The 25,985-nt window shown below is 49.9% G+C and overlaps 1 protein-coding gene across 3 annotated transcripts; it reads left to right on the top strand.

Moving 5' to 3' along the window:
• Positions 1 to 229: 229 nt before the first annotated feature.
• Positions 230 to 24,006, top strand: OXTR (oxytocin receptor). 3 transcript variants are annotated; one of them, XR_002074786.2, is made up of 4 exons: positions 230 to 474; positions 1,302 to 2,365; positions 18,773 to 19,109; positions 23,375 to 24,006. XR_002074786.2 is itself a non-coding variant. In XM_019428292.2 (3 exons), the coding sequence occupies exons 2-3, from the start codon at positions 1,447 to 1,449 to the stop codon at positions 19,018 to 19,020; spliced, it is 1,167 nt and encodes a 388-aa protein (XP_019283837.2). In that variant the 5' UTR covers positions 230 to 474; positions 1,302 to 1,446; the 3' UTR covers positions 19,021 to 24,006. The 3 variants fall into 3 exon arrangements, 2 of the variants coding, with proteins under 2 accessions (XP_019283837.2, XP_019283838.2); XM_019428292.2 differs by having other exon boundaries at positions 18,773 to 24,006; XM_019428293.2 differs by lacking the exon at positions 230 to 474 and having other exon boundaries at positions 1,052 to 2,365; positions 18,773 to 24,006.
• The last annotated feature ends 1,979 nt before the right edge of the window (positions 24,007 to 25,985 follow it).

Genomic DNA, 25,985 nt, shown 5'->3' with positions numbered 1-25,985 from the left:
AGGAAGAAACCAAGCAGGTTATTTACGAGCTCCGTCCCTCTTGCTGTTTTAAGCTACTTTGAAATAAGCCCGTTACCGCTCTGGGGCAATCGCTGGGCGAGTAACTCGGCTCTGCGGGGGTCGTGGGGGGCGGCCCTCCGCGCCTCCCAGCGGACTCCTGTGGTGGTGCAGCCCGGGTCCCCGCTGCAGAAAAGCGGGCCACCAGCAGACAGCGCCTCATCCTGACGCTGTCAGCGCGCACAGCCTCGGCTGCTCTCCTCGCTCGCCTTCTGTCCCTATCCAGGGACCGATTAGGTGCGGGCGACGGGATTCCAGCTGAGGTTTCAGAATCTGAGACCTCACCAAAGTATCAGACTGGGTGCTGCCAGCAGCCACCCCAGTCTGGGTTGGGAGCGCACGCGTCTTTGGAGCTGTCCGCGGCGGTGCAGTTTCCCCAGGGAGCCAACTTTAGGCCAGCTCGAGGACTGGGTGCAGGTAGTTGGGTCTTGCGTACGGGTGGACGGGTTGACTGGGGCTGGTGGAGCCATTGGAACCCTAGTGGAGGTGGTGGGGTGCCTCGCGGCTCTGGCACCTGGAGGCACGCCCGGTGCTCCCAGAGCCTGGAATGAGACTTCTCAGGAGCAAGATGCACAGCCCTTAACTGTCGAGGGCTAAGGCGCGCGTTGGCTTGCTGACGCTGCTGGGCTCTGAAGGATCCTCATGGGAGGGGTAGTGGGAACAGCAGTTGGGAGTCCTGAGGGGTAGGTATTGAGACCGGAGTTCTTCCAGGAGGGACCGCTGGATTGGGGTTCCACGGAAGCACTTATTGTGGGAGTTCGGGGTGAGGAGGGATCTTAGGAGGTTGGAGAGGGGTGGTCCTGAGCTGGGGTTTCCCAGGCAAGTAGTTGTTTGGGGGATCTCCGGGGGAAAATAACTGCAGTAAGGTTTACTAGGAGAGATGGCTGTTTGGGGGGTCTCGCGGAAGATGGATGTGCTGGGGTGGGGGGCGTGGCGGGTAGCTAGTTTGGGAATCTCTGGGAGAGGTAGACTGTTTTGGGAGGCCCAGTACCGGAGGACAGTGGCTGATTCCGACCCTCCCTTTTCAAGGAGCTGGCAGTCTGGTAGATTCCCGCTCATTTCCAGTGGCTCAGAGGAGGTACCTCAAGCGGGGATTTCTGGGGTGGCGGCTGAACAACCCCCGGGCCGGCCGTTGTGCTCCTAGTCCCAAATAATTTGGGCTTCCTGGGAAGGGGACAACTGAACCGCAAGTGCTTCGGGAGAGAAGTGCTTGGTCTTCTCACGGCCCTCTGGGTTTGTTTCAGGCTCCGACCCAGCAGATCGGTCCGAGGGGTGTCAGGCAGTGGAACCCGAGGAGTCCCCAGGCACGCCGGATTGCGCGTCGGGTCCCGTCCCGCAGCGCCATTCCTTAAAGGGCTCTAAGGCCAGGGGCTCGCGGCAGCCACGGGCATGGAGGGCGCGCTTGCGGCCAACTGGAGCGCGGAGGCGGTCAATGGCAGCGAGGCGCCGCCGGGAGCCGAGGGCAACCGCACCGCCGGGCCCCCGCAGCGCAACGAGGCCCTGGCGCGCGTGGAGGTGGCCGTGCTGTGCCTCATTCTCTTCCTGGCGCTGAGCGGCAACGCGTGCGTGCTACTGGCGCTGCGCACCACGCGCCACAAGCACTCGCGCCTTTTCTTTTTCATGAAGCACCTGAGTATAGCCGACCTGGTGGTGGCAGTGTTCCAGGTGCTGCCGCAACTGCTCTGGGACATCACTTTCCGCTTCTACGGGCCCGACCTGCTGTGCCGCCTGGTTAAGTACCTGCAGGTGGTGGGCATGTTCGCCTCCACCTACTTGCTGCTGCTCATGTCTCTCGACCGCTGCCTGGCCATCTGCCAGCCGCTGCGGGCGCTGCGTCGCCGCGCGGACCGCCTGGCGGTGCTCGCCACGTGGCTGGGGTGCCTGGTGGCCAGCGCGCCCCAAGTGCACATCTTCTCGCTGCGCGAGGTGGCCGACGGCGTCTTCGACTGCTGGGCCGTCTTCATCCAGCCCTGGGGGCCCAAGGCCTACATCACGTGGATCACGCTCTCGGTCTATATCGTGCCTGTCATCGTGCTCGCCGTCTGCTACGGCCTCATCAGCTTCAAGATCTGGCAGAACTTGCGGCTCAAGACGGCGGCGGCGGCGGAGGGGCAGGAGGGCGCGGCGGCGGCGGGCAGCGCTGGGCGCGCGGCTCTGGCACGCGTCAGCAGCGTGAAGCTCATCTCCAAGGCCAAGATCCGCACCGTTAAGATGACCTTCATTATCGTGCTGGCCTTCATCGTGTGCTGGACGCCATTCTTCTTCGTTCAGATGTGGAGCGTCTGGGACGCCAATGCGCCCAAGGAAGGTAGCGCTTGTGGGGAACTGGCAGGGGGCGGGGTGGGGAGTGCGGCGTCCTTGCCTCGCTGTCTCTGCACGTCCAGGGCTCTAGGGGTCTCATGCAGGAGAGGTGGGCCTTGGAATCCTGCAGAGCTGGGTTTGAGTAATGGCTCCATTATCAAGGGATTTGGGGGCTTAACTTCCCTAAGCCTTGGCTTACTCTTCTGTAAAATGACCATGATGAAACTGCTGGCTCTCATCAGGCAGTAAGGGAATGAAATGAGAAAATGCGCGCCAAGTCCTTAGCACAGTCCTTGGGCTACATATGGGGCGTATGGTTCATTATTATGGATGAGAAAACTGAGGTTCAGGTGACTTTCCCACATGGTTAGCCAGTGGTGGAATAAACTTAAGAACGCAGGTGTGGGGCGTCTGGGTGGCTCAGTCGGGTGAGCGCCAGACTTGGACTCTGGTCATGATCTCACAGTTCGTGAGTTCAGGCCCCACATCGTCATCGCTGCTGTCAGCCCAGAGCCTGCTTCAGGTCTTCTGTCCCTTTCTTTTTCTGCCCCTGGCCCGCTTGCATGTTCTCTCTCAAAAATAAATAAACACTTAAAAAAAAAGAACTCAAGTCTAAAGCTCCCACCGCTTTAAATTTGCATTGAACTTGACTTTAAATTCAAGTCAGCCCAAACACACAGTATGTGGTGGCTGGGGCTTCGGGGGATGTGATGTAGAGTCCCTGAACCCCTTGCCTGGTGGAGGTGGTGAGCCTCAAAGTAGAGAGGTGGGTGCCCCAGAAGGTAGAGGGGCTGGGGATGCCTAAGACTAGAGACTGTTTGTTGCTTGTGCTGGGGAGGGGTGGGGGTGGAGGAAAGGAAGGGAGCCCGGATGCACACTTTCTGATTTGACCTGGGAGCCTGGGTGGTTTCTGTAGGCAGGGAATGCACTTCCAGATTGGAGGACTGAGGAGGTCAGGGCTGAGGGGGGCCAGAGGCTGTTGTCTGAACTTGGCCACTGTCAGGAAGGCCCAGAGGAGAGTGTAGAATGGAGTAGTCTGTGGGGAGGGAGCTTGGGAGAGCAGAGAGCATCTTGGGTCCTGGGGCTTGTGGCCACCACTGGGCTGCTGCAGGCTCCTGGCAGCTTGGCCTTCAGTGCCCATGTCTCCAGCAGCTCATTTGCAAAGAGTAGGAGGGATGATCCGAGGTGGCAACTGACTTCCACCTTTTTGTTTGAGGGTAAAAGCTCGTAACACTACACTGGGATGCAGGTGAGTCAGATGCTTATAAGGAAACATGGAGGGGTTTGCTTTCACCCTTTCTGCAAAAATGTCCCATTTTTAAATATAATCACTCCTGCTCCCAACAGTCTAAAATACAACCTTCCCATGGAAGCAGAAGTCTCCCTTCATCCAGCTGGATCACTTAGCTTTGCTCTCTTCCAGAAACCACAGACTCCTGGCTTTAACCAGCCCTCCCCGTTAACCTAGTGTTTGCCTTAGTGGCCAGGGCAATTATCATTCGACATGTGCTGAGCACCTGTGGGATGTCAGGCTGGGGCAGTGTGGGGTGAGGATTGCTATGAAGACTCAGCAAAGCCAGCCTGGCTCCAAGGTGCAGCCTGTGGTCATGCCTTGAAGAAAGGGTTCAGGGGTTCAGAGAGGGGAAGGTACTTGCTCCCGGTCACACAGCAAATCGGAGGCAGAGTAGAGCTATTTTGTCCTGTGCCAGACTTCTTATGAAGGACACATGAGTAGGGAGCTGAGTTGGGCAAAAGCCAGCAGTGGGTGTTTCTAATCAAGGCATCAGGCTACACCTGTTTCCTGGGCAGAAGCTGAAGATTCAGACCTGAGTCTTGAGGGCTCAGACACTAGCCCTTGAGGAAGTGAGACTGATACTGAGCAGATCCTGGGGAGATATACTGGGGAGTCTTCCTTCCAGTGCTTACTAGTGTGGGATTTCAGGTGAAGGGTCCCCTTCTCTACCTTGTTTTGTTTTATTTTATTTTATTTTATTTTATTTTATTTTATTTTATTTTATTTTATTTTATTTTATTTTTTTAATGTTTATATTTGAGAGAGAGAGAGAGAGAGAGAGAGAGAGAGAATGGGGGGAAGAGGGGGCAGAGAGAGAGGGAGACACAGAATCCGAAGCAGGCTCCAGGCTCCGAGCCATCAGCACAGAATCTGATGGGGGGCTCGAACTCACAAACTGTGAAATCATGACCTGAGCCAAAGTCAGATGCTTAGCCCACTGAGCCACCCAGGCACCCCAATTCTACACTTTAAAAGTACATCAGACAGTCCATTTCTCTGTCTTAAAACACAGAGAGAGTGAGAGGGAACCCTCAGCTAAAGTGGGGGCCAGAGGCCTTTTGGGTACATGTGGTTCCCTGAGGATTTCCAGGCAAGACCTTCAGTAGAGCCGGACCCCTGTTCTCAGGCTCCAGGAGTGGGGAAAGACACAGACTCTAGGAATCTCCCATCTCCCCTGTGTTCCTGTGCTTCTTTCCCAGTTCAGAGGAAAAGGTGGGTGCCACACGGAGAGCGTAGGTCCCCCTGGTCTTCCTCGACACTCTGTCTTGGGTACTGTGAGAAGAGAACAAGTGCAGACAGCAGGGGATTCATGATACCACCGCTGCCACGAGCCAGCGCCCAGTCCCCACGTGCCAGGCCCATCAAGCATCAAGGACTTGGGCTCTGGTCACCAGCCTGGCCAAGTCGTGCCTCGGCCTCAGGGCTGCAGCAGGTCTGAGTGGACATGGTCTCAGCTGGACTGTAAACTCTGTGCCCACTTGGCATTAATTGGGATAAGTGCAAGTAGCAGGTTGGGCCATCAGAAATGATGGTGTTTACAGTCACTTTGGAGACATGACTCTGTCCCAAGGCTATCGTAAGTGTTAAGGAATAAAAGAAAGGTACACTTGAGCTACTCAAGAGATTTTGATCAGCACCGTGGCATGAATGCACAGCCCCCACTTTCCAAGAGGAAGGGAATTCAGAAGAGATGCAAAACAGCGAGATCAGGGCCCCTCGCTCTGCTCATCTCCTGGGGAGTGGAGGCTGCAAGCTCAGGAAACCCGTTGAGAGCAGCATGACATTCCTTCGGGGTAGCCCAGGGGCAGACAGCTACAGATGGAGGTGGAGGGAGTGGGGCAAATGTGGGGTCTGTTCCTGCCAATAGCTTCATGATTAACACCTCTGAGAGAATAAGAAACTCCTGAACCACTGGCTACAGATCATGGGCCGAGTGGATGGAGAAACCATGCTTGTCTTGGCAGCTGGCCTCGTGGTCCTTCACAGGGCTCCAAGTCCCTGCCTCCTGTAGGGTTTGTGTGCTCTGGCATTCTCTCCAAACCCAGATGCTTCTTTTACATCGCTCTCCCTTGATGGACTTCTTTACCTCATACCCCTTTATTCACACCAAGCGCTGCCTTCATGGGTTTAGAGCTCTCCTTGTTCCAAAAGTAATGAGAGGTAGGCCACAAAGATTCAGGCACCGCAAGGAGATAAAGTAGATACGGGGAGACTTGGATGAAAGGGGAAGAGGCATAGGAAGATTATAACATGATTGTAATAATAATAATAAAGGCTCTGTGGGTAGAGGTGAGCCGTGCACAGGGCTTCCTTTTTGTAAGAGCCAAAGGAAAGAAGGAAACTCTCAATTTCAGTATTTCCATTGTTCACAAGAAAAAACAGTGAGAGAAGAAGAAAGGAAGAGGAGCATCATGGTAATGTTTGAATTCCTCCCCACCCAAAACAGCCACCTGCTGTTGGAGCCCCAATTTGGTGATGCCAGTGAGGCCACAGAGGTAGGAGTGAGACCAGACACCCATGGCAGGTTTGGACAAGCCCCAGATGTATCCTTCACAAGCAAATCCCAGTATCAAAGATTGGGTCAACCTTTCCCCCCTGAACTCGGTAGGTTTGCTTTGCTGCTGGTCCCAAGGACTCGGACCCTGGAGTAGTTCTGAGAGAGGAGGTGGAGAGGGGGCATATCTGTATTTCCAGGGATTTGTCAATGCTGCTTGGTATAGTGGAGCTGATTTTGAGTCTCTGTGTCTAGTGTTTGTGAAATGCCTGGTCCAGTGGGCAGAAATGAGAGAGGAGGGGGGACAGGTTGGACAGGTGTGCTATCTGTACATACCAAACACTATTTGTGGCTCCTGTCTGTTCAGCAGAAGGTGCCTGGAAGCTAGAGGAGAAGCTTTTGAATTAAAAAAAAAAAAAATCTCACTCGCAGTTCATAGATGAGCCAAAGTCTTCTTTCAGAATTCTCTCAAAATGGCCGATTTCTGTGAGAGCAGGAAACTGCCCCGAGAACAGGGTGGGGACCTCCACTGCATGGAGATTGCAGAAGGACCAAGAGATCCATCTGGTGGGCCAGGACAGCAGACAGGCACTGTGGAATCCCACATCGCACATGCAGAGAAAACCACACAGTTTTGGCCTGTACCTGGAGTTCGCTCTGCCATTTTCTCCTCTGTGTCCTTTGAGCAAGTGATTCTATCTCTCTGGGCCTCAGCTTCGTCCTGTGTATAATCAAGGAAGCAGAGCCTGCTTGTGGGTTTGCTGTGCAGATGACCTGATAGGACCCATGGTACCTGGGGGCCATGTGATCGGTGTCGCTCTTCTCCTCCTCTCCCCCCATCCGACTTGTTAAAAGTTTTGTTTGCATTCTTGAGACCAACTTTGAGAATTTTGGCAGGTATTCCTGAGGGAGGAAGTGGACATTTTTCTCTTGAGAGCCCAGCGGAAGGGGGTGGGGGTGGAAGCCGAGCCTGCCGGACAATAGGGAGGTTGGTATGTGGGGGAGAAACTTGTTAGGGCTGGACTAGGAGCGTTGTCACAACAGGGACACCTTGTGTGACAGTGCCTAGCATAGGGCTGGGCATCCATCGGGAGCTCAGCCAATGCTTGCTGAACAAATAGGAAGGATATGGGAGGAGGAAGGTGCTGGAGATGGGCTGAGTTGGACTCAGGAGAAATAAGGGTTTTCTTTTGTTGTCGTCATTGTTTTCTTAAATTTTTAAAGTTTGTTTTTTTATTTATTTTGAGGGAGAGAGAGAGAGAGCGAGTGAGCATGAGCAGGGGAGGGACAGAGAGAGGGAGAGAGAATCCCAAGTAGGGATTCAGTGCTGTCCGCCCCGTGCCCGATGCAGGGCTGGAACTCAGGAACAGTGAAATCATGACCTGAGCCAAAACCAAGAATCAGACGCTCGACTGACTGGGCCACCCAGGTGCCTTAGAAATAAGGGTTTTCTAAGTAGCCCTCCAACAACAGAATTGGCTACCTGGGAAAGAAGTGAGTGGTCACTTGGGGGCAACCAAACATCTATCAGGGGTATTGTCCTAGGAGGAAGGTGGAAATGCTCAGGGGCTTGATTTTAAGTGTTTCCCTGCCTGAAAATGAGCTGCCCAGCTCCTCCCTTTCTCTATGGAACTGTGGTCCCTCTGATGTGGCCCTGCCCACCTCACCATTCTGCGGATATTGTGCCCAAATTTTGGGTGGGCCAGACACCTTGCAGGGGGGGGGGGGTCTGCTCTTCAGGTGACCCACTGGTACGGAGAGCAGTGGGGGAGGGAGGGCAGGCAGGAGGAGATTGGACACATCATTCTTTGCCCTGAAGAGCTCTCAAACTTGGCCCCTCTGGGTATAAATTGCAATTAGATGGACAGTTAACGATCACACTCTTGGCATTAAGCATTTGTGAGTTATGTTCTTGGCTAATGCTCATGCTTTCCTTTTGAGTTTCTGCCCCAGGTGACTTTACCCTTTTTTCCCCCCAAAAGGTTTGATTAATAACAGCAAAAAAGAGAGGGAGAGGGAGAGGAAAAGGGAGAGAGAGAGAGAGAGAGAGAGAGAGAGAACAAAAGGGAGAGAGAGAGAGAGAGAAAGAAAGAGAGAGAGAGAGAGAAGAAAGATCTGTTGGATGAGGCTTTGCTATATACTTTTTCCCATTTGATGGATGTTTGGGATGGTGGGGAGGCTGTGGGGGGCTGTGGGTCAGGAGGTGAGTTCCTGGAGCAGGCCTGCCCCTGGCTTCAGGGCATCTCTGGAGAGCCTGGGCTGGCCGGTCAGCTGTCTGAGGGGTTGGTCCACCTGACACCCCCACTGCTTTGTGCTGGCAACTACTGGAAGCAGAGGGAACCCCACAGGGCTCACTCCCAGAGGCTGAGGCTGGGTGGGGGCTGACCTGTGCTCTGCCAGACCCCATGGCGTTAGTCCCAGAAGACAGCAGTGAGCACTGGTGACAGCCCCCTTCAGAGACCTGGTCTTGTCACCATCTCTGTGATTTGAGGCACGTCTCTGTGTGATGGCTGGGCCTCTGTCACTCCCATCCGAACAATGGGAATAGAACATGACACCCTCTCTGGGCATCCACTTCGGTGATGTGAGGAGTCGGATGAGTTGGTGACAGTAGCCACCACTGGGTGAGTACCCAGCCCTGCCTCTCATCCTCACCTGAACACAGCAAGGTGAGGGGGCTTTATCCCCATTTTACAGAGGGGGAAACCGAGGCTCGGAGAGGCATGACCTGCTCAAGGATGCGGTTGAGTAAGCAGTGGAGCTGGGATTTGAACCCAAGCGCTCTCACACCAGAGACTGCCAGACTGCACTGCCCCTCCTCCCCAGGCCAGCATTTTCAAGGTGGTCCACCATGTTCGGCCTTGGCATCTCCTGGGTGCTTGTTAAAAATCTGATTCCTGGCCCTGCCCCAGAGCTCTGCACCCTCTTTGCAGCCCCAGTATCCCTACACGCACCCACCTGGCTGCACGTCCGCTCATAGCACCACCCCCTTGGCATCCTGGGTTCAAAGTCTGTGCTTCTCAGCTACTCCTGCTACCCACTGACCCCTCCATCTTAGCAGTACCACACCTGTCATGGTGACTCTTCCCTTTCCATCACCAGCTTTTGGTTGAGAGCAGCATGTCTTGTCTTTGGCACTACGGCATTCTGGGCCAGATAATCTCTGTTGGGAGGGTGGCCATCCAGGGCACTGTGGGGTGGCTCACGGTATCCCTGGCCTCTACCCACTAGATGCCACTGGCTCCTTTCCCTCGGTTGTGACCACCAAAAGTGTTTCCAGACATTGCCGAATGTCTCCTACAGGGCAGAATCGCCCCAGGCTGAGAAGCAGTGGTTTAGGCCCACTATGTAGGTGTGGCCTGAACTGATATCTAATGAATGAGGGCAACCTCATCTGCCCTGAGCTCTGGCCAGTCTGCCTAGTATACCCCCAGCCAGGCCAGATGACTTGTCAGTCCCCACGAGGTCCTTTTGCTTTGCTCCCATGCTGATTCTGTTCCCACCATGGGAATGCTCACCCCGAGTCTCTTCTGTGGAGACCCATCATCCTTCACAGGCCAAGTCCAAGTGTGGGCTGCTCAGTGGCACAATTCCAGTGGGTACCATTTACCTCCTGGCCTGTGAGAATGATGCTCCCAGGAGCTGTACAGGGCACAACTCGAACAGCTGGACATGGAAGCCTCATCCAGTGTTCCCATGAAACCCTCTCTGCTCCCCCCAGCTGGAGGCCTCCTTCCTCCTCTGAAGGAGGGAAGTTCATTCTGCAGTCATTAGTGCCTCCGAGGGTTCTGTCCATACAACCTCTGCCTTGGTATCTCAGTCCTCCAGTGAGGAGAGTTTGCAGGGAGCCAATCCCTAGTTCCTCACCTGCCATCCTGTGGCCAACGGCTGACATTTGCATAAACATGGGACAGCCAGGCCAAGGTGGGTTACGGGGCTTTGGGGGCAACACCCCCATTTTCTGCTAGGCTGGTGTCAGGCTCTCAGGTCCTGAGGTGTATGTAGCATGATGGGGTGTCAGCAGTGACCTTGGGCTGTTGACTAAACCTGCCTGGAGCCCAGTTTTGTGGAGTTAAGAATAGAGTTTAGGTTGTGGGGAGGGTGGGCTGTGTCCGTGGCACAGTGCCTGGCATATAGTAAGTGCTTGATAAATATTTGCTTTAAAAAGGAGAGCAGTTCCAAGACATGTCAGGTCCTGGACCGAGTCAGTGCAGTTGGGTGTGGGAATCATGAGCTCAGGGGTAGTTTAGCAGAAGGTCTGCAGTTTCTGGTGAGGAAGGAAGCCCATGGGTGCTCAGAGGGGAAGAGGTGAAGACTAACGAAAGCCCCACCTGGAGGAGGCAGCAGGAAGCCAGGCGGAAAGGTTCTAGCTCTGGATTTTAGAAGCCCCAGAGGACACTTGCATAGGGGGTGTAACCAGGCAGTCATGTGCGAGCATCCCTATTCCTGTGATCTGATTCCTGGCCACGGAGGGGCAGCCTCTGCCAGAGTCTCTGTCGTGCTCCAGCTGGCACTTCCTGCCCGTTGCCCTGTGCTCCATGGCTCACCCCTCACACCAAAATGGCCCCTCTTGCTCATTCCATTTCTCTCTCTTTCTCTCCACCTGACCTGGATCTGAGTGTGAACCTCATTTCCATACAAGGAATGACGTTAGAATCCACTTATCACATTAGAGCCACCTCCTGTGGTCAAGCAGGGAAATTGCCTTTTCACCTTCCCAGCTTGCCATTGGCGGCTGGATGTATCAGGATTTCCTGTCTGCTAATTTCACGCTTCAGTTCACTTCCATCCCTTACAGACCTCTTCCTATTTTCCAGTGTTTGCTGGCAGTCAGGGACAGAGCCACAAATGACACACCATTCCCAGCCACCAGTCTGTAAACAGAAGTAATGACAGCACGAAGGGATGATGCAGTAAGAGAGATCTTTATTCTCCTCCCACCCCAAGTGTTTACCCCAGGATGCATCAGTTGATTCTGACTCCCTGGTGAAAAACCCTGGAGGGTTTCAGAGAGGGAACCACATTTGAAAAGGGGGCTGTGGGAGCCAGTCGGAACTGCCAATGCAAGGAAGCACACTACATGTTGAGATCATCGGGCACTTAACTTTAGTACTGTCTTTCTCCCTGTTGGAGGGATACTTCTCAAACTTCAGCGAGCACACAGATCACGTGGGGGATCTTGTGAAAATGCAGATCCCAATGAAGGAGATCCAGGAGGGAGCCCAGGAGTCTGCATTTTTACCAAATATCCAGGGGATGTCTATACAGTGCCTATGCATCTGGCCCATTGACTATGTACTGAGTAGTAAGTCTTTAATATCTTACCTCTGTTACCAAAATGCACAGTTTGCCTTTGCACATAGGCTGAAATTGGCTGCAAGACTTGTCATTCCCTGCATGGTAGAGAAGGGCTGGTCATTTACAAGAAAGCCCCAGCGGTTGAGCTTCCAGAAGGCAGTTATTCCTTTGGTTCAGCCCAGTGAGCTCACCTTGTTTCCCAGATTTGAGCAGGGACACAATAGGAGCCCATTTAAAGCTCCATAGCCCACGAATTTGGCTCCTATTCCTGACTTTAGGATACATGGGGAGATCACACAGCTGTGAATTTTAAAACAATTCCAATGTTGTAAAATTGTGGTCTTTTCTAAGAAGGCGATCTATTGTAATACATATTAGTGTTCGATCTTTATATAACTGTACATTCAAAACTCATTAAAAAAAGAAAAAAAGCCTTTGGTAGTACACAACTCTCAAATTCCTGCACAGCCTCTATAGGAATAAGGGATTCACACCCAGATTTCCAATCCCCTGTCCAGGAGGCCTTTTACCAAGCAATTGGTTTCTGGAGTGAGGGCCTCTTACAAAAGTTGACGGGCTTGATTTGATCCAGATAAGAGATGTTAGATAAGCCATACGTCTTTGAAGTGTACGTGAAATGCATTGGTCACCTCAGGCACACACAGCCGAGAGAGGCCATGGCCAGCTGCCCGTCAGCTGTTCTGGGCTAATTTGGGCCTTCGGTGGCAGGGCGGAGGGGGTACCGGGAAATCCGAACGTGGGAGTTCTTGGGGCTTGAGTAAAGCCACGCTGGTAGGCGGGTGGAAGGCTCTGGGGCATACCGTCCTCGTCCTCAAGTGGCCCTCTGCCGCCCACCCCTCCATGAGTCACAGTGCCGAGTGGAAATGCAGAGTTGTTTCTGTCTCCTGGGAGTACTGTTGGCCAGCAGGTTATGTTGGCTTTTGGTGGGTGGCCATTTCTGCTCACTTCCCCTGCTTGGCACATAGGAGCTCCCACTGGAAGATCACCCTTAGCTTTGGACCCACCAGCCTGTTCCCCAGTGCTGCACCTCCCTGTTTAACAGCCCGCCTGTCATAGTCTGTCTTTCCCTTGAGGTCAGGTCCCCAGGGCTGCTGCTGCAGCAGCATGCTGCTGCATGCACAGGGCATGGAAAGAATGCAAGAACATCCTCTTCCTCAGAGAAATGCCCCAAGCTCATGGCCAGGCAGGTGTGAGGGCCCAGTCCGTGGCCCAGTACCTCCCACGGACCCTCCGGCAACGACCAGAGAGAGCAGTTTGCACTGCTTAGGGCTCCATCCAGGGGAAAGATGTTATTCTTATGGGGGGCAAGTGGAAGAAACAGGATTCTGAGACCCTGAAATCCTGCCCTCTCCCGGGGTTGCAGCCATGTTCCCCTTTGGGTTTCTTATGTCACTGGCAGAGAAGGTTTTTCCTAATGAACTGTCTGGAATTCCTTTGGTATCACATAATCCAATCCCAGTGCTCTGGGTTTTGATTTTTTTTTTTTTTTTAAATTTTTGAAGTCCTGGAAAAAAGGACAAAGGACAATTTCTTTAATCGACCTGAGATCAGAAGCCCCCAAACTTGGGGCTTTAAAAAAAGTATGCAGTTGGTCATATCTCCTCTCTGTTAATGATAATACTAATCACCTAAATTAACACTGCCATTCACAAAGCCCTTTTATACTTTTTTCCCCCAGTTTTCTTAAAGTCCTTGGGAGTGTTATCTCCAATTTATAGGTAAGGATGTTAAGGCTTATACAGCAGATGTGGCTCAGAGAAGGAGAGTTCAGACACCAGGGATTTGCATCTGAATCCAGGGTCCCTGGCTCCTCCTTCTGACAACAGAGCCCATGCCCCCCTGGGGCCCCTCTGTGAACTCACCCCCATCCTCCTGGCAGCTATAGACCACACCTTTTGAAGAGTCTGGTGGATTCTGACTTCCAGCTCCTCCTTTCTGTGCTCTGACTTCGTCATTTCTCTGCTTTGTGGAAAGTGTGGCCGCGGACCAGGCTCAGAGCTTGGTAGCAGGGACAGCCCTTCAGAGAAGCCTGAATTAAGGCAAAAGGGTAGACTGTTGTACATTTGCATAGATGGGTCATTGCACGCGAGCTGCCCCTGGGACAGGGTGTTGTGCTCTGGCCAAAGGCAGTGCCCTGAAAGGAACTCAGCCGTGAGCCACACTGGCCAGCTCCCTGGCAGCTGGGGGATGAGCCCCCTAGGGCAGGACCCACGCCTGGGACATCACAGCATCCAAGGAACACTTGCTAGAGCCAGCCTGAGGCAGCATCACTCTGAGTCATCTTTTCATTCAGTGTCCCACCAGCAGCAGCTACCCAGTGGATGCTTGTGTTTTGAAAGAAGACTGTCAAACAGTATTTTAGTATAGAACACCTGGAGGGTGGCATGTCCTAGAACCTGGAGCTGGAACGCAGCGAGCAGAAAGGAGAGATGGCAGTTTACAGTGCAGAGACGGCAGCTGCTCCCAGCTGTGCCAGGCGTGTGCATTAAAACAGATCTTAGCACTGACATTTGCTGGGCAAGATCAGACATTCTCAGGACCCCGAGTAATGTGGAATAAGGTGAGAACATTCTCCTCTAATGCTAGTTCTTTGTTTGAGCACACCTCTGACTTTGTAGAGCCCAGACACCCCCATAGCGCTCCCTGAAGATGGCCCATTGTTTCATCTGTTTAAACCCATCAGGAAATTGCAAGCTAGCTGAGAAGGGTAGATAAGGTCTGTTGGTTCCACTGGTGACACGGGCATTTAGAGCTGGGGATCGAATCCATAAGCTGACATTCTTGGCCATGCAGTCTGGCCCAAGAGCCACGCTGAACAGACATTGCCATATGGCAGTGCAGCTTCCAGAAGCTCAGCCACTGTGTACTGTGTCCTGTGCCCCACCCTGAGCTGTCTCAGATTCTGAGACACAGCCCAGCCCAGGGAGCAGCCTCTCCCCATTGTTTCACCCATGCTGGTGTTAACTCTTATTGTTAAGAGAAGTAGCATTTATTGGGCATCATGGTAGTGATAATGACAATAGCTAAGTTTGCCAAGTTCTGACTTTTATTGAGCCCCAGGAATCGTGGTGGGTACTTGGTATCTCCTGTCTAATGAAACTTGGCAGTGATTCTGTAAAGAAGTTCTTTTTATTAGCCCCATGTCACAGATGGAGAAACTGAGGTTAGGAGAGGTTAGGAGACGTGCCCTGGAAAACTCAGGTGCAAAGTGGCAGAGCCAGGACGTGGGCCATGTCTGGGTAACTTGAAAACAAAGCCATCGCTCAGCTCTCCTTCTGGTCGGATGGGAAGAAGTGTGCTGGGCCTGCCCTCTGGGTTTTCCCCTGCCCTTCTGAGTCCCTTCCCACTGCTTTTTAACATCTGCCCCTCCTACAGGCATCAAGGATTGGCTGACTTTTTCTGTAAAGGGCCAGACAGTAACTATTTTAGGCTGGTGAGTATAAGGTCTCTGTAATAGGTACTCAACGTTGTCCTTGTAATGCAAAATTTGCTACAGAAAATATATCAATGAATGGGTGTGGCTGTGTTTCAATAAAACTTTATTTAGAAGAATCAGCATCAGGCGGGTTTTGGCCTATGGGCTATATAGTTTGCTGGCCCCTAGTCTAGACCAGGAGACATTTCTGCCAGGAACAATGGTGATCTGATAGGAAGCGATGTGTTTCCCGTCCCAGGTATACTTAGATATTTAAAGACTATCACTGGGAACAGGCAGTACCTAGCCTCCATGGGCAATTATATCTGTGTGGGAAAGGGGTAGTTGCTGTCTCTCTGCCCCTCAGATCACACCAGGAGGGTGATTGCCTGGCCAGCATGTGTCTTTGCTTTGGGACTGAGAGGATTCGCTAACTAGTACCAACCTGATGTGTGAATGCTGACCTAGTTATTAATTTCAGGTAGGAACACAGGGTGACTTGTGTGTCCTTGGGGAAGTCATGTCCCTTCTCTGACCTTCACTTTCCTCAGCATATAAAATGGGGATGAGTCTGATTTGAAAATCATATGGTCCTGTGCCAGTTTGAGAGGGTGATTCCAGTGGTCAGCATTGCTGTTGTTATGTGCTCCCTTGGAAACAACATCATGAATTGTGAGGACACTGTTTTCCATGCTTTGTTCTGTTCCTGTTCTTCTGAAACCCTATGAAGGTTGCAGCAGTGTGGCCTAAACAAGGTACAATAAGTGCAGAGAGCCAGTGAGGTGCAATCAGTCGGTCACTTACTTGCTCCGAAACCATCAATGGCTCCCCATTATCTATAGATCAAAGTTCAGACAGCCTGGATTCAAGATCCTCCTCAGCCTAGCTCTTTCCAGTTTCTTTTCCCACACCCCCCCCCCCCCACTCCAACTCTGGAAGTCCCTGAAGGTTCTTGAACATTCTTTCTTATGTGCCTTCATTCCTATTGCTTCCTTCCTTTGGAATGTCCTCCATAGACTGTTTTTTATTCCCAAATACCTCTCCTCCCTGCTGATGGCTTGCATTTCCACCACTGGGGACTCATGTCTCTGGATAGTTAGGATATTGGCAAATTTTAAAAGTCCAAATGTGCCCTTAACATTTGGCAACCTGACACAAGCAGGTTCAGTTTATAGAGGCTCATCCATCCCCCAAGGAGCCAGGCCAGGCCTGTCATTCATGTCTGTGGCCACCAGGTGGGGGCAGCGGGTGCTGGCCCTAGTCTCAACTCCTCCACCCAGGCTGGCCATGTAGAGGTAGAAAATCTCCCTATGGTTACTTGGGAATCCTTTAACTGTTTACTTTTTTGTTGTTGATGTGTCTGTATGCTTTTTTTTTTTTTTTTTTTTTTTAATAGAAATGAGTTAAATGATCCAAATGTAAAGAGTTGGGCAGGTAGCTTAAGAAAAAAAAGATACAATTATAACTGTATACAGTTAAGCAAAAGTGGTGCCTTCCTGTCCAAGGGTGAACTTATTCCTGCCACGACCTTCTCTACCTTGTTTATATCCTTACACACCTACATTCTTGCCTTTGTGTCTGATAGTTTACTCGGTGCCCTCTTTTAATTTTTTATGTGTCAGTTTTACCTCCTTTATTTTATATGTTGAATTATGATTTTGAGGACATTCTCTTTTTAGTCTTTTTAGTCTTAGTCACTTTTCACCAGAATTTCTAAACTTAAATTGATCGTCTTAGCTCTCCAAATCAAATATTTATTTTTTTAATTCTCTTTTAGAGAAAATGAGGGATTCAGTAGTACTGGCTTTTTCCCCTCTTCACTTTTCCACTTTTTTGCTCTTTACTATTTTAGTCTAAGGATTAGCTAGCTGCTTCTCCTTTGTTTTCTAAACATTCTCTTTGGCGAAATTTTTTGCTTTTATCTGTTGTAGTTTGCTTTTGTGCCAACAGGTGCATCAAGTAATTAGACCACCGGTTCTCAAACTGTGTGTGTGTGTGTGTGTGTGTGTGTGTGTGTGTGTGAACCCCCTGGAGGTCTTTCTACAACACACTGGTGAACCTCACCCCCAGGAGTCTGATCCAGTAGGTCTAGGGTGGGCCCTGAGAATTTGCATTTCTAACAAGTTCCCAGGTGATCCCGGGATCCCACCTTGAGAACCACTGCATTTGTTTTGCAGCCAAACACTTTTCTCCTTTTGGTGCTTGGCGACTTTGCTGACAAATGTCTCCATGCTCTGCATCTGTGGTGGCATCGAGATCTTGTGGCTCCTCTGTCCCTGTGAGAAATCCTTTCCTGGATTTAGCTCGAATTCTGGAGTTATTTTTTGAAAACTTTTTGCAGAAAAGACCAAGACCAGCAGATTTCCCCTTCTTGCATTCTCGGGTACATGGTTTTCCTTGCAGGTCTCTGCTCCTCCATTGGTAGGAGAGGTCTGCAGTTTGTCAGATTGAAGTCCATTGCAAGAAACTCAGATTTTTTTTTCCCCCTCCTTCTACTTGGAAGTAGATAGGATTAGGAATTTTTCTTTTTTCTTTTCTTTTATTTTTTTAAATGTTTATTTTTGAGAGAGACTGAGCGCTAGCAGGGGGAAGTGGTGGGGAGGGACAGAGAGAGAGGGAGACACAGAATCTGAAGCAGGCTCCAGGCTCTGAGCTGTCAGCACAGAGACTAACGCGGGGCTCGAACTCACGAACTCTGAGACCATGACCTGAGCTGAAGTCAGGCACTTGACCGACTGAGCCCCCCAGGCCCCCCAACTTTTTCTTTTGATTTTAAAGTAGACTCTACACCCAACCTGGGGCTTGAACTCACGACACCGAGATCAAAGAGCCACATGCTCTACTGACTGAGTCAGCCAGGTGCCCCAGGATTAGGAATTTTTCTTTCCCCTTCAAGCTTGAATTTGTGACAAGCAGTCAGAAGTTGATCATTGATTTTGCCTGGAACTCAATAAATCCGCAGTATGACAGCTTCTGCACAGTGCCTCAAATATTTCAGTGTAACCTTTTTTCCTGTGTGAGTCCTATTTGCTATGCTGAAGCAGTGCTCCTAGAGGTATCTTCATAGAACCCTCCATGTTCTCAACTGTGAAGACAGCATACACTTTCTTGCTACCATGCCTTTGCCTGTTTCCTTCCTCCTGCCCGGAGCACCCTTCCTCCCTTCTTTGCCTGAAGACTTGTAAGCATCCTTCGGGTATCAGCTCAAATGCCGGTTTCTGTGGGGCTGGCCGTGATTCGCTCAGAGTTGCACCCCTCCTCGGTGTGCCCACCCTGACCTGCATCGTGCCCACCCTATGGTGCTACTCATTGTGTTTTTGTGTCCCCATTGCCTAGCCTGGTGTGTGGCACATGGTCATGATAGCAGCCACCATGTGTTGGGCACTTGCTGTGTACCAGATGTTTTTGAATCCTTGCAGATTCCTGTGAGGTTTGGATACTCTTGTGAGCTCCCCTGAAAGATAGCAAATAGCAGTATCTTGGGGAACTAAAGAACATGGTGCTGGTGGCATGAAAATACAAACTAGGTCTGGCAGCTTCCAGATCCTGTGCTCTTGGGCACTCCCAGTCGTAGGCACTGGATACTTGCTGGGTGAGTTATGAATGAACAGGTGGCCATGACGAGTGCAGCTCCTGCTGACGGAAGCATGAGGTGGGTACGCTTTTGGTGAGAGAAAGGACAGAGAGCATTCTAGGCTGGGCTGAGCCTGGGAAGTGTTGGGGGCGGGGGCCGTGTGCAGGCTGAGTGCATGCCCAGAGCTAGGATATGGAAGGAAGACAGACTTTGTGACCCGGCACCTGGTACCTGGGAAAGGCTGTTCTCAGGAAATGGTAGGGACTCCTCCAGTAGTGATGGGCTGTTCTCTTCCCCTACCCCCTCACCCCCCGACAGCCTCGGCCTTCATCATAGCCATGCTCCTGGCCAGCCTCAACAGCTGCTGCAACCCTTGGATCTACATGCTCTTCACCGGCCACCTCTTCCACGAACTTGTACAGCGCTTCCTCTGCTGCTCCTCCAGCTACCTGAAGGGCAGCCGGCCGGGAGAGACCAGCGTCAGCAAAAAGAGCAACTCCTCCACCTTCGTCCTGAGCCGCCACAGCTCCAGCCAGAGGAGCTCCTCGCAGCCATCCACGGTGTGACCGGCCCGGGGCCAGGACTGCCTCCCACGGCCCAGCCTGTGCCTACACGGACAGTCCACCCCTTGGTGGCATGTGTGCGTGTATTTGAGGTACCTTTCAGTTTGCACCCTTCCACACCTTGGGGTAGCTTGAGCAGGGAATTCTGACATGGGGGTTGGGGAAGTAGTCCTCATGGTGGAAGATGATGGGGTGACTCATCCATCAGACAATCCCTGGATCTCCCCTGGTTTCCCACAGATGTTTATGTACCCTGACCCCACTGTTGTCTCTGGCTGGTGGATGGGTTGGTTTTTTCTCCTGGACCTGTCATTTCACTCCAGTATCTTTTAACTCCTTTATGCTGGGATCTTGAGAAAGTAAGTATAGGATTGGTGACTCCCCAGGTACGGAAGCCTAGTGTTCTGAGCTCAGAATAAGGAGTGAGCTCAGCTGCAGAGGGTGGTACCAATATCTTCCTGACTTCAGAGTGCTTTTACCTTTGCATGGACCCATCCCAGCATCCTGGGGCAACAGCATGTCAGAAGGTGGCCCTAGGAACAGGGGATTCCCTTATGAAACCATTTGGCATAGGCAGCTGATTAAAACCTGGGTTACAAATGTTTAAGAAGCTAATATTTATATGAAGCAATTGGGAAAGAAAAATAAAAGGCATCCAAATTGGAAAAGAAGAAGTAAAACTCTTTGCAAATGACATAATTTTGTATGTAGGCAATTCTAAGGAATTCGTGCACCTGTACAAACTGATTAGAACGAATAAGTGAGTTCATCAAGGTTGCAGGATACAAGATCAACATACAAAAACCAGTGGTATTTCTTTTTTTTTTTTAATGTTTATTTTTGAGAGAGAGAGTGTGAGCAGGGGAGGGGCAGAGGAAGAGGGGGACAGAGGATCTGAAGCCGGCTCTGCACACTGACAGCAGTGAGCCCGATGTGGGGCTGGAACTCACAAACCGTGAGATCATGACCCAAGCTGAAGTCGAACACTCAACCGACTGAGCCACCCAGGTGCTCCACCAGTGGTATTTCTTGATTCTAGCAATTAACCATATGAAAATGAAATTAAGAAATAATTCCATATATAATAATTTAAGAAAGGATAAAATAGGAATAAGTCTAAGAAAAAAAGTACAAGACTGATACCCTGACAACTACAAAATATCATTGGAAGAAACTGAAGAAGACTTAAATACATGGAAAGATATCCCATGTTCATGGATCAAAGATTTTAAATATCGTTAAGATGACAGTATTGTCCAAATTGATCTTCAGATTCAGTGAAATCTCTTATCAAAATCCTAGTTGGCTTCTTTGCACAACTTGATAAGCTGATCCCAAAATTCATACAGAAATGCAAGGGACCCAGAATAGCCGAATAATCCTTGAAAAAGAAGAACAAAGTGGGATTCCTGGTCTCAAACTTAAAAGAGTGTGGTACTGTATAATGGTAGACATCTAGACCATTGCAGTAGAATGGAGAGTGCAGATATAAACCCTCACATTTATGGCCAATTGATTTTTGACAACTGTGGCAAGAGAATTCACTAGGGAAGACAATCTGTTCAATAAATGGCTCTGGAAAAACGGGATATCCACATGCAAAAGAATGAAGCTGGTGAAGGTACAAACTTCCAGTTAGAAAAATAAATAAGTCACAGTGATAAAAAGTACAGCCCAGGGAGTATGGTCAATGATATTGTAATCAGGTTGTGTGGTGATCACACTTGTCATGGTGTGAGCCTTTGAGTAATGGGTGGGATTGTTGGAATTCGATGTTGTACACCTGAAACTAATATCGCATTGTATGTCAACTATACTTCAATGAACAAAAGAGTGAAGCTGGACTCCTACCTCACACTGTGTGTAAAAATTAACTCAAAGTGCTTCCAGCCCTAAATGTAAGAGTTAAAACTATAAAATTCTTAGAAGAAAACATAGCCATAAATCTTTGTGACCTTGGATTAGGCAGTGATTTCTTAGCCATGATACCCAAAAAGCAAACACAAAGGAAAAGTAGATAAATTGAACCCCATCAAAACGGGGTACAGTACTTTTGTGCTTTGAAGGACATGATCAAGAAAGTGAAAAGGTATCTCACAGAATGGAAGAAAATGTTTGCAAATCAGATACTCCTATCCAGAATATATCGAGCATTCTAACAACTTAACAATAACAAGACAAATAAGCCAAGTTTTAAAAGGGACAAAATAGGGGTGCCTGGCTGGCTCAGTCAGTGGAGTGTGCGACTCATGATCTTGGGGTTGTGAGTCTGAGCCCTGCATTTGGGGTAGAGATTACCTGAAAATAAAAATCTTTAAGAAAAGGGGGCATAAGATATTTGAATAAACAAACAAACAAAAAGACATATTTTCCTGTCCTCTCCAAGGAAGACCTAAAAATGGCCAATGAGCCCATGAAAAGATGCTCAATATTTTTCATTAGGAAAATGCAAATGAAAACCGCAGTGAAAGGCCATGTCCCACCCGCTAGGATGACCATGATCAAAAAGATGGGCACTAACAGGTGCTGGCAAGGATGTGGAAGGATTGGAACTCTCATACGTTGCTGGTGGGAATAGAAAATGGTCCAGCCACTTAGAACATACTTTGGCTGTTTCTCAAAAAGTTAAACATAGAATTGCCATATGAGCCAGATATGCCACTCCTAAGTATTTACTCCAGAGAAATGAGAGCGTACACATAGACAAAGACTTGTACATAAATGCTCATGGCATCATAATTTATAATAGCGCAAAATGGAAATAGCCCAGAGGTGTATCCACAGATGAATGGATGAACACGGTCTGTCCATACGATGGGATATTATTGGGCTATAAAAATAAAGGAAATCATGATTCATGCTACAACATGGATGAACCTTGAAAAGAGTATGCCAAGTGAAAGCAGCCATTGCAGAAAGCCACTTACTGTACATTTCCATTTTTGTGAAATATCTGGAGTAGGCAGATCTATAAAGTCTATAGAATTGTGGTTGCCAGGGGCTGAAGGCCGTGGATGCTAATAGATGCAGGGTTTTGGGGCGGGGAGGTGATGATAGTTTTTAGGAATTAGTGATGATGGCATGTGATTTTTAGAATAGGGCCAATACCACTGAGTTGAGCACTTTAAAAGAAGTTTACAACAACAACAACAACAACAACAAAAATAAAATGTTTACCAGCTGAATTCAGACGTGGCCAGCTGGAAGGATGAATTCCTTAGAATCCCTCTGAGCTTTTTTTGTGTGTTTGTTTCTCTCTGTAACTCACCATTTAGGAGGAATGGTTTTCTTATTCAGTTTTTCTGCAAGAGATGGTGTTTCCCGCTTGGCCAAAGTTCCCAGCAGTGATAATCCTCTCTTCCTGCTCTAGTAAAGGCACAAGCGATGTCTTGAGGCTGCACACTGTTGTGTTTTATTTAGAAGAGCAATTCACCAGGGGTCTCAAAGGTTTTACTGACCTAGGAAACATGTTCTCAAGGGTCCTCACAGCCTTGAGGTAGGACGTGACCATGCCCAAGAAATACCTTTGGTTATTAAATACAGGATATTCTGGATCAGAGGTTTTCCGATTGGGACTGGCCAGCTCATTGACACTGTGGGACTCTTTTTTTTTTTTTTTTTTAATTTCTACACATATTTTTTGGACTCACAAACAAGAGCACTTCCTGAACGTCACAGATCCACTCTCTATATGCACTGTCCTCTTCTCCCTCCACACTGCATTATGCACACACATACACGTGCACACACACGTATGCACACAGTAGAAGAAGCTGGCATGGTCTTGATGTTTGGGGAGAAGAGAGGCAAGCACTGAAATGCCAGTATTCAGACTCTCACCATTTAGTACAAGACCTTCAGTACTGACTGGGGACTGAAGACTATATCATCTTTGGACCCAGAGACAGTGTTGCTGTCACACGTACTGACAGCATCAACACCAGCCAGTTCTTGCTTTTTGGAAAGCTAACAGGGTGCTGATTTGGGGTCTTTGTGGCCACATACAGGACCATGGGGCACTCTGGGTGCAAATGCACCCGTGGTGGGGTCTGTTGGCATTTGAGCCTATCTGCTCACCAGCCAGAGATGCCCCAGCCTCTGCTGTTCCTGGGAAAGTTGCTGCCCTAGCAGCCAACGGAGGCCACTGGGGATTGAGGGGACAGCAACTCACAGATTTTCCTGACTAGGGGCACAACCTTCCTGAGACCCCTGGAGCTGCAAGATTCTTGGGCACTGGAACCAGCTGGGATGCTTCCCTTATTCTCTTCCTATGGTATCTCTGGATGGTTCTTTGGGTCTTATTATGGTGCCAGAGTCTGTCTTATATATACCACTTATCAGTGGCATTTGGTTTCAGCTGCACCCGTGGCTTCCACACCACTCCCCTCCCGATCTCATGCTGGAGGAAGTTTCCATCGTCTCGGGCTTTCCCCAACCAAACTCTGGAAGCATGAGTGCGGGGTCCAGAATGCTGTCTGAAGCTCAGTTGTTTCTGTCCTCCTTCCCCAGACCTCGTGTCTGAGGTCTGTGAACCATCTTTTCCCACAGCATCAGACCTGTTTACAAACCTCACGCGTGGCTGGAGGCACCAGTAAATTGAACCATGAGCACTTTCTCCTGGAATGTTTCATTCTGATGGTCAAAAGTGACATGTGAACACTTGAGGACTCTGAGCCTTATTTCTTTAGGCCCTGAAAAGAAAAAAGTGTCACACAATTTGCTCTCCTTTTGGGTTGGATCTGTGGGTTACACCTGCAGGAGGCTGCCTTTTACAAAGATCCTGGTTTCAAAGTGCTACACCTATTGTATTTAATTGCAACAAAACACCACTGAATACAAAATGTGACTTCCTTGACTGTGTTCTCCTGTGGTGACTTTTCTGTGGTACCCTCGTGGACTGTGCCAGTCGCTGAATGATGTGGCCAATAGCAAGATGTCTGCTTCGTTAACTGCTTTATAAAAGGTGCACTGAATAAACATTTTTCCCCCATACATTGCTTTTCTCTCTTTCTCCCTCTTCGAAACAGTGACCATGTCTGATGGCTTGCAGACCCGGAGTCCCCTGCAGGGGCTGGGGGAGGGGAGCAGAGTTTTCTTCCTGATGATGACAGAGGTGCACCTGGGTTGTGGCTGGAATGGGGGTAGGGGACCTGGTGCCATTGTCTTCGGTCAAGATTTGTCAGAGTCATATCAGAAGATGTTCTAAGACCCAGGCATGGACCTCTGGTACGACTTAGCCACACTCACTGTGGCTAACTCTGGAGATAAGAAGACTCTGGATTGTCACCTCAAAGGGACCCTAACACATATTTCTTCCAGTGAGGTATGGGGGCCACTTGCAGAACCACAGATGGGTTCGTGTTCATTCCTGGGCCCACTAACTCACACTCTGGAGCTGGGACCCTAAAACCTGCATTTTCAGCAGGACTCCCTGATGAGCTGAATGTAGCCAGAGAGTGAAACTCCGCCTCCCTCCTCTGGCCTGTTCCCACTGTCCCCCAGTGTGCTGCTCTTCCTGCTGCTTCTCAAGGAGATTCTGGAAGGAACAGAACTCCTCGGCCATACATGCGTCTTAAATGCGTGTCCTTTCTCCAGCTCCGTGAACTTCATGGATAGTTGAGCACATGTTATAGTCTGCCCCTAGAGAAAGGGAGCAAGCTTGAAAGATTGGAGTTGTAGTCAAATCAGGTTATAGAAAATGCCAAGATGGTGAAAAATCTGCATAACCCAAGATTCCAAGTCTGAAACTGATGGGCTAATGTTTGAAAGGGCAGCCCCTTCGAGGAGGATGTAAGTAATACTGACTTTAAACCTTTTCAGCAGGATGAGGCTGGGCTCGTTGAGTCCCCCTGAGAATGGGAAGAGCCCCAGGATAGAGCAAAGAGAGGTGGGCTAGAGGTGCTGTGCTCGAATGGTGGCTAGCTGTGTGCCTTTTGGCAACTCTGCTGACCTCTCTGGGCTGTCACTTCCCCACCTGGAAACAACCAAGGGATGGCTACTGAAGTGTTCAGAAGTAAAAATACTGATATCTGCGGCTTATTTAAAAATGCATAAAGAGGTGTGCCTGGGTGGCTCAGTTGGTTAAGCATCTAATTCTTAGTTTGGGCTCAGGTCATGATCTCACGGTTTGTGAGTTAGAGCCCCATGTCAGGCTCTGCACCAATGGCCTGCTTGGGATTCTCTCTCTCTCTTCCCTCTCTCTACCTGTCTCCCGCTTGTGCGTGCTTGCTCTCTCCACCTCTCTCAAATAAATAAACATTAAAAAAATTATAAAAATGTATAAAGAAAACCGAGGATGGTGGGTGTCAGAGATGTGACAAAGCCTGGATGGTGTGCATATGGGTGTTCATGGCAAACCCTTTCAACTTTCCTCTGTGTTCGAAAATTTCATGATAAGATGCTAGAAAAAACAAAAACAGGCAAAATTTTAGGGCTGAGATGGACATTAGAGATCATTTTATGGATGATAAAATTGATAAAAGAAGAGGCAAGTAGGAGAAGAGACAGGACTGGAACTGAGGCTGCCTGCTCCCTGTCTTTCAATCCGCTCTACCACACTGCCCACCACCCCACCTCCCACCCCCAAAGCCCTCTTGGGCTCATGGCCAGGCACCAAGTAGGAGAAGAGACAGGACTGGAACTGAGGCTGCCTGCTCCCTGTCTTTCAATCCGCTCTACCACACTGCCCACCACCCCACCTCCCACCCCCAAAGCCCTCTTGGGCTCATGGCCAGGCACCAGTGAGGTGATGCCTCTGAAAACCTGCTCTGGAACCATAATTTTATGAGACTTAAGTGGGTGTTGTATGAAAAAAAAAAAAAAAGTGGGATTGAGACACACTGGCCTAAATAGATTTCTTTACTGCAGGACTTGTCAGAGCCTTTAATGTACTCATGTCTATTGAAAATCTCTGAGAGAAATAGCATTTTCCAGAGAAATTTAATCACAAAATCCATACCCACCTTTTT

Source organism: Panthera pardus, unplaced genomic scaffold (assembly GCF_024362965.1).
Source record: "Panthera pardus isolate Hobbes unplaced genomic scaffold, ASM2436296v1 HiC_scaffold_8, whole genome shotgun sequence".
NCBI lineage: Eukaryota > Metazoa > Chordata > Mammalia > Carnivora > Felidae > Panthera > Panthera pardus.
The sequence above is the reverse complement of the archived record's forward strand: the minus strand, read 5'-3'. Positions and strand labels throughout refer to the sequence as shown.